The sequence below is a fragment of the Oxyura jamaicensis genome, chromosome 6, assembly GCF_011077185.1.
Source record: "Oxyura jamaicensis isolate SHBP4307 breed ruddy duck chromosome 6, BPBGC_Ojam_1.0, whole genome shotgun sequence".
Lineage (NCBI taxonomy): Eukaryota > Metazoa > Chordata > Aves > Anseriformes > Anatidae > Oxyura > Oxyura jamaicensis.
This window is the reverse complement of record NC_048898.1, coordinates 23,845,769-23,854,643: the sequence shown is the minus strand read 5'-3', so window position 1 is coordinate 23,854,643 and position 8,875 is coordinate 23,845,769. Positions and strand designations below refer to the sequence as shown.

The 8,875-nt window shown below is 39.5% G+C and overlaps 1 protein-coding gene across 1 annotated transcript in view; it reads right to left on the bottom strand.

Moving 5' to 3' along the window:
- Nucleotides 1-334: 334 nt before the first annotated feature.
- CFAP58 (cilia and flagella associated protein 58) overlaps nucleotides 335-8,875 on the bottom strand; it is a 56,998-nt gene continuing 48,457 nt past the window's right edge. The window contains exons 16-18 of the mRNA XM_035329825.1: nucleotides 7,466-7,585; nucleotides 5,796-5,929; nucleotides 335-1,540 (exon numbers count right to left, since the gene is read on the bottom strand). Of these exons, the coding sequence (XP_035185716.1) occupies nucleotides 1,420-1,540; nucleotides 5,796-5,929; nucleotides 7,466-7,585 (375 nt within the window). The 3' untranslated portion in view covers nucleotides 335-1,419. The remainder of the gene's footprint in view (nucleotides 1,541-5,795; nucleotides 5,930-7,465; nucleotides 7,586-8,875) is intronic.

Sequence of the window (8,875 nt, the reverse complement as noted above, 5' to 3'; positions counted from 1 at the left end):
ACCCAGGACCTTAATAAATACTGACTTTTAAAACCTTCAGTAAAACCTCCTTGGGATCCCATCAAACTCAAGCACCCATGTCGGTTATTCTCAATTATCTTACCTTTATAGCTAGGACATGTCAGGTACGCAAAAGACACGATTCAGACAGCATGACTGCCCTAAAATGATAACTTTGGAATAATGCACTTGACAGGGAAAAAGCAATAATAGTTATTTTGGGAACAAAAGAAAAATACAATGGATCTGATGACTAAGTGTTCTGGTCCCCTGTGTAAAAGGAAAGTAGATCCCTGTCGTATTTAACTTGATTCCTTTGAATTAAACACTTCCATTAACAGTTTCCCACAGTAGCTTTAATATTTAATTATGTATTCCACCAAAGGAAAGAACAAAATCTTTGCAAAGGGTTTTTTGTGCATGTGAAATATTTATCAGCATATCTCTTTGGACAAGTATTTTTATCCCCCAGGCTGAGAAAGAGCTTCCATGTACAAATCAGTTTCAAAACATTTTATTTTACAGCTTGAAAGTTTTCTATACTTCAGCACCTCATGCCGTGACTTTGTTATTTCACTTGTTAATGAATGGTAATTAAATCTCTTTTGGCTGAAAAGGTTGGAGGGCTCCTGCTGTATTACAAAAACAATTTCTGAAAGTTACAAAAATGCCCAAGTGTCTAGAAATTAAAGAGTAAAGTTTGCCATGTTTTGAGTCCAAGTTTAACTCACTAGGAAGGATTTATGTGGGAGAACAGCGTGTCCCAGTCAGCATGCATAGTCTCCCCAGCCGAACAGACGTAATTATGTCACTGCGTCTATCAGAGTAAACAGTCTCAGTCTTAATGCACATTGCAGCCACAAGCTTCCTTGATCTTACAAACAACTGTAGCAAACACTGAATAAACCAAATTATATACTACCTGCACCAAGAACTGCTACATGTGTACATCTAAGTAAAGAGTTGTTAATTTCGCATTTGCTCAGTAGGGCTTGGAACATCAGCTTATTAATTTTTCCTTTCTGTTTTCTCATTTCTTTCAGGTGCTTTGACTCAGAGGATAAATGAAGTGAGTGCTTACAACAGAGGTAGATAAAGGGGAAACAGCTCTACATATTAAGGCATTTTGTGGTGTTACTGTGCTTAATAAAGAGATACAGTCTTGAAAAAATAATCGGCATGGTCTCCACTATCCACTTCCACCAGCAGAGATTCTGATGGCACCATATAGGCATATTTGGTCCACCATTTCTAAACCAAAAGTAGGTTAATTCTAGCATAAAATGCCTTTTTCTGAAAGCAATACAGTGATTTCAGAATGAAAGTTGATTCTAAATTTCTTTCTAAATTCTAGTTTGTCAAACAGCCCGGCACAGAGTTTAGCAAGAAACTGGGGAAGGGAATGGGGTGAGTCCATTGCTAAGCTGTGACTCGGGGAAGGGGTCTGCTGAGAGCAAAGCCCCCTCCAGTGAAGCGAGGAACATCAGGTTTGCGGCGTGGAAACTCAGATTCCATTTCAGCCAAGGATCGCTCCTTCTCCCTTGAAATAAAAACAAAGAAAAGGAGAATACATTTTTCATTCTGCTGCCCAGTGATGTTTACAAACGAAGGAAATCTGTGTCCTCCCAAGTTTCTTTGATGCAATCGTGTATCAAGAGATCATTAAAAATTTGTTGATTAAAGCCTGTTAGGCTAAACCAACATGACTACGTGTCTGTTTGGATCTAATTACAAGACTACTGATGATTTTTGGAATTATTTAAAATCAGAAATAAATGAGCTTAGTGCCACTCCCCAGAATGGTCAGAGTACCTCATTAGAGCAAGTTTGTACATGAGCTCCGTGACTTCAGATTTCTAATCATCATCCCATTCTAGCAAGTATACATTTGTTTTCAAACAAACAGCTCCATTCATCAAAGGCTCAACGTGGAGATACTTTTTCTTTGTTGAATTTTAATGAATAAATAGTGTTATCTTTCTGTTGTAACAAAGTTCTAGTGATAATTACCCTGCCTGTGACATTTGCAGAAAAATTAACACTATGCTGAGGACGCCCCCATGGCCCCAGGAAGTTGCCCTTTCTGAGGATCCAGGAAGGCTTGAATTTGTTGGCCTTAAGAGGAGGGAACAAGGGTTAGCTTGTTCCTCTCTAATGAGGTTTGTGAGGTACGCACAGCAGAGCAAACACAAAGGACAGTATTTCAAGCTCACTGTGATACACCTGGAGGTTTCAGATACAGGTCCAAAGATATTTAAAATTAACAAAGTGGAGCTTTGTGATGTAGTAGTTCATCACAACAGCAGACGTCTCAAGGCTTTACAAAGAAGGCCAGTGCCATTACTTTTATTTTACAGTCACCGAGACTGAGACAAAAATGTGAGTGCAACCAGGCTTTTACAAAGTCTGTCCTTGTCACATTAGCACCCTTACTCAGTCCCCAGCGAGGGAGGAAAAAACACCCCCTGGAATTAATAATTTTCTCTGTCTCTAAAAATTACTGTTTGTGCAGGGAGAGGAGGAAGTTCAGAGAAACTCTGTAGGAGGACTAGTTATGCCTCTTTTTCCAAATTTAACTCATATGGAGGTGGGAGAATAGGCAAAAGATGGCTCAGATGAACATAGCCATGAAAACCATTTGTACGTGTTTTTAATTATATCAGTATAGCACTAATGGGCATGCCAGCTGACAGCACTACGAGCTCACATGCTACATTTAGACGGCTCGTCCTATCCCACTATTGGGCTTCCAACTTTGGTGAGAGAAAATGATCCAGAGTCCATGCTCATTCTGACTTCATTGCTCCCATGGAGACACCCAACAGATGTGCTCATCAGTATGGAAAATTCTGCAGAACACTGTGATATATTATGTAGAATTAATGTGCAAGTAGCCATGTGAAAAAGCTCCCAGCTACTACTGACATTCTTCAGAGCAGTTAGGTACCTACATAGGTAGGACTTCAGGATGAAGTCTCCGGTGTGGATTTAAGCTTTGTCTTTTCTCACCAATCCTTACAAAGATCAAACTGGAACCCTAGTGCTAGAAGCAATTAGGAAAATTAACAAAGCAGAAAGGGTACAAGAAGCAGAAGGAGAAAATGAAAAGGGTGAGGAATAGAAAACCTAACACATCTAGAAAAGGTAACATTTGGAATCCAAAAGAAGAAAAATTTCAAATTCAAAACCAAAGTCTGAAACAAGGAATTTTCAGCTTGAACAAAAAAACAAAGCTAAATTCCTATTGTCACTCATTACATTCCTTTAGCATCCCATGGAAAGCTGCATTAATGCAGTATCAAGACTTTAAATCAAAAACCAGAACTGTCTTGTGCAAATCAATAAAAGCTTTAGATGATACCTTTGTGTGTGGTTATCTGAGAGTATTAATTCTCTTTCATACCAGTGTAGTCAATAATTCTGCTAATGCTATCGTCCCGACAGGATCCTCTTTTTATTAGCAAAACCAGACACATTTATTTCAGACATGATGTTAACATTAGCCAGTGTGATGGAGATCAAGTCAGTGGTTTTGTCTCAGCTGGGATTCAGAGCAACCTGAGATTGTAAGAATCAACTGCCCCTGACTCTTTGACAAGCATCTACACGCCCAGCTGTGCCTGTACAGCTCAGTCTGAGGCAGGGATGGCTGCGTGTTAGGGGCAAAGGACTCCTTGGGGAAGGGTCTGGCTGCAGAACAAGCTCTCTCTATTGCAGAAAGCAAAAGACATGTCATGCACAATTGGCAGTTTGGCGAAGGAAGGCAGCACAACAAGGTTGTTTCCTTTGTACTGCTGTTGGGCAACACGAAGAGGAGTCTCGAGATTACAGAACCACAGCTGGTATGCCCATTTATGCCCTGGGGAGCACACTATCTTTCAAAGCAGGTTGTGGCCCAACAGTTTTCTTCTGGGGAACAAAACCATGAGGGCAGAGGAGAGCACAGACCCAGCACCTAGCGACCTCTCAGCTGCCACAGGCACAAGAAAAGTGCGAGGCAGGCCTGGCAGCACTGTGCTGGTAGCTTCTGAGCCTCCTGTGGGAGCAGTGAGATGCAGCTGTCCTGCAGAAGCACCACCAACAGCATGTGAATGTGCTTCCTAAACACAGAAATTAGAGACACCATGCTCATAGGACTACAGCCGTGTCCGCAAGAAAAACAACCTGACAAACTGCACTAACGGCAGATATCGCTATCCTGAACCTCTAAACACTGTAATGAGCATGGCATTAATGGACCTGCATCACAACTTCACTGTGTACAATTAAGAGGCCGAGGTTCAGTCACCACCACCTCCCACTATGTTTTTGTTTTCCTTAGAGCAGTTATGTCCCTAACAAGTTGTTTTTGTAATCGTTATGACAGGAATTAATTCCAGGTACGATGTAACAACAAAACATAGGTGAATTTCTTCTGTCTGGTGAACAGAAAGAAACATGATGTCAGGGTCCAAAATGGAAACATTAAAACTATTGTGAAGAGGATACTTAGCTGCTGGAAATGGATTATCAGGCATTATGGTAGCCTCACATATTGATCCTAAAGCTCCAGGAAGGCCATTAGCACTGCACAATTGTTGCTAATTCCAAACATGAAGGTAACATTATGCAATTTGCAGGGGGACAAAAGTCACTGTTTATCACTGGCTATTTCGCTAATTCAGTCATTGAAACTGTTTGCTGCCTGAAATATGATTAAGAATGAAACAGATACTGTCAGCTTTGAATATATTCAGCAACACAGAATTGCTGGCTTTGGTGTGCTACGAAGGGACAGGATGAGGAAAGAAAGGGATGGAAATACAAAAGGCATACACAGAAAAACCTGATAACAGATTACCTCATCTGATTGCAGAAATCTAAGAAACTTCTTTTTAAGAGGAAAAGTCCCATAACTCCATTTTCATTTTCATAAGTGACTAATAGTTTTGGTGTCCCAGCCTTGAGATTCATTATCAGAATAGCCTCATCTCCCAGCTTCTGCAAATTAGGTCACTTTAATAGGCCACAAAATGGGCAACTAAGATCCTAGTCAGTTTCTTTTAATTAAGAGGAGTGGCTGAATGCTCGGTTGCAGACTGATATTGGCAGTGAGGTACCATCAAGCTGCTACTGGTTAAGAAGAGACAACTACCTATGAGGAAGTTCTTAGGCTCTCCCCTCAAAAGGATAAGATATCTGACAAACCCAGACTCTGATCATTGCTCACTTTCCTCCATCTGCATGTAGGAAGGAAACAAAGTGGATGGGAAATGCTCTTCTCTACAACCATTGGCAATGATAGCTGCTGCCAGAAGGAGACAGTCATCAGGCACAACTGCCACATTTTGAAAACAACAATGACGTTGTTTCTACACCAGGATTATTTAATTGCCACCTGAAGAAAGGTTGTCCTCCATATAAGATGCTGTTTCATTTTATTTATAACTCATAAAGCACATTGAGGTCCTCATAATGTCTGAGGATGTCTCATTAGATGCAAGAGAGCAGATAGTAATCTGTGTCTTCTGGGCACCTCCTCATTGGCATGAATAATTTAACTGGACTGGAGAGCACATCAGCAATATCACTGCTGGATGTTCTTTACCTGACCATAGATCATGGTAAATCTAGACCAGACTGAAGTAATATGAAGGAAAACATCAGGAAAGTTAGGCAACAAAACTATACATCACCTCAGTCAACTTTGGATGTGTTCTGATCAAAAGGGTAAAACAGTGTTTTTGTTTTGTTTTTTTTTTTTAAAGTAGGTTTATGCAGAAAGTTGTATAGACAAAACTGTTATTCTCCCATACTTGGCCTGCTGTTCCTTGCGTTTCTGAGCCAGATATTTCTTTTTCACATTCAGAAGCTCATTGGCAAGCCTTTCAATTTCATATTTGTATTCTTGGCTCTGTGACTCATACATATTCAATTCTGAGGACAAAACCTAACAAACAAAAGACAAAAAAAGCAGAAAAGGGAGATGTCATTTTTACTTAAACATAAATTAGTACTTTTATAAGCACTTTTGTCTTTCAAATTTGACCACGTAGGACATCACCAATTTCTACCACATTTCCATTTTCCATTGTGTTTCACTCAACTTCACTCACCTCTGCCCACCTAAGGACAGTTTAGAAAATTAAGGCTATGCAATTTAACTACAGTAAAACATGTCAAATATGCCCCAGGCATTATGGGAATTATATTAATACATACATTAGCTCTTAATGGTCTGGGACACAGATCTAGGTGAAAACACAAAATGAAGGGCTTAATAATAATAATAATAATAATAATAATAACATAGGACTTTATTTAGCAATAATAGGCTTTATTCATAGGGATCCACTTTGTTACATGAAGTAATTAAATCCACAAGAGCAAAGTAGCACTGGGCAGTGCAAATATGAACAAAATGCTGCTTTCATTTGAATCAGTAAACTTTAACGAAAGTAGGAGTTCACATAGCATGTTTTCCTTCTTTAAGATGAAGAAAAACTTGACCTGGCACCACAAAATGACAAGCACACCAGTACACTACACCATACTATGCCTGAAATAAACAGTAGCAATTGAATGCATTATGGACAAATGGTAACCGTATGGAAAACTTCAAATCACATTCAGTTTAGCTAAACTTTGGCTTCTATTTTACATCTTCTACATTGTTTTTCTTCTCCATGGAAAGCTAAGATTTGCATAACAGCCTCTTTGTTTCCTCAGGGCCCATCTGCTCCTGCATTTTTTTCCTCGTGGTTAGTATAGACATGATTATGATGCAGTGAACAGGAGATGATGACTGCAACAGAGAAAGGAGCTGTAGAAGCAGATGAACTCCTGGGGAGACTGATCATTCATGCAGGCAAGAACAAGGGAAGATCAACTTGTGCTATCAAAGAATCACTTTTTAATATATTGCTTTCAAAGTTTTCCTCAAGATTCCTTCTGAATCAGGAAATTTTCACTTCTAGTGACAAGGGGTTAGGACAGGTTACTCTGGCCATCACTATAAAGTTTGTAAGTCGAATATATATGTATGCATTCCAAGAGAAATAACAATAATTTAAGACTGGATTCTCGATATATTCCCACTAGCTTGTTAAAAAGAAAATGAAATGTTTTTGCTTATTAAAGATCTCAACAGTTTAAGAAAAGGGATGGAGAATTGCTTAATGGAAAACTGATGGTGTCACAAAATGTCTGCGCGCAAGAAACATTTACAGCTTTGTGCTGTGCACACATTCTAATAAGACTTTTCTTCTGTTTTAATAAACAAATGTAATGTGGCAAAAAGATATTCTACTGCTATTGCTTCTCCCTTGGGGAGCTGCAGAATTAGCTTTCTTTTCCTAATCTAATATACTAAGGCATGCACATTGATCATTGAAAATCTTCCTGAAGCCTAGGTCTCCAGAATCACTAGTGAAGTTGTTCTGCAAGCCTGGCAGCCCCTCAGCCAGAGAAAGAAGACATCTCTTACTTTCAGCTGTTTAGTCTTCTCTCGAAGAGTGTGCCGGTAGAGCTGCAATTGTTCTGCGGCTTCAGGTCCAGGCTGACGGGCCAAGACATGCTTCAATTCCACATATAGTTTCTCCTTTTCCTACAAAAAAAGACAGCTGTGTAAGAACTTTCCCTTCTACTATAGCAGCAGCACAACCTGCACTGAAATCAACCCCACTGAAAAATGCAACTAAATCAAGAAGATATTTGCAGAAACAAATCTGCCTGTGTGTCAGTCTTTCCTTGCTAGCCATAAGGTATTTAAAGTTGTTGTGATAGCAGTGGGAGAGCTCATTAAGAGAAACATCCAGCTAGTTCAAATAACGAATGAAATACTCTTAAACACTGTCATCAGTGAGCATGACTTACCACAGAGAACATAAAACAGGCCCTGGAAAAGTATCCAGGGGTGGGGAATTAATTACTAGTAGCTGTGCTTACCCCAATTTTTCTTCTTATGAGCCACATTGCCTTACATTAAGGATCATAGCTTCATCCAGCAGGAAGTGTTTAGCTATAAAAACATCAGACAAGGATGGTACAAAAGAAGTAACTTCTTCTAGAAAAAATCCTGCAAAGCACATATACATACACACACACACACACACACACACACACACATATATATAGAACTTCATATATATAAACCTTAACTGAGGGGATCCTGGGATAGGGAAGGAAAAGATGAATAGGAATAACTATGACTAGCACAACTACCACCAAGTAATTTTTCTTTGTCTTGTGTCTTCTTCATGTTGGATAAGAGAACTTGTTGGAACGGGATATCACCGTGCCTGAATGGAAACCACACCGTGGACACACTTGCAGCTTTCTGTACTGAAAGGCTGCTTTGAACTGGGTTTTGAGGATGTGCTTTCTTCCAGACTGAGGAATAAAGCACTGAAAAAGCCACCCACGTAGCTTTGCAGATTTCAATATTTTTAGTACCTACCGTGTCAGACTAAGATTGTTATTATTTAACATTATTTAGCAAGATCTGATCATTGTCTGGTACCTAGAGAGCTGAAGTGAAAAGGAGGGGCATTTGACTGGAAGTTGGTCTAGCAGACAAAAGATTTAACAGGAGATGACAAAAATGCCATGTTAGAGGTAGGCTATGTGATTATTTATACTGGCTTTGACAAAACCCCTTTTTGCTGGCATTTTATAAGTACCGACTGCAACTCTTACCACAGAATTCCTCCATTGGTGTGGGGAATTAAGCCATATCACAACCTAAAATTGCTACATTTGACTTTGCTCAGTGAACATGTAAAATTTGGGGTATCCAGCACTTTCTGAAAACCATGCACTAACAGCCCTAAAAATGGAAGCTCTTCAAATCATAATTTACTTTTGCAAACGTTGCCCTTCAATTCTGCATGTGATT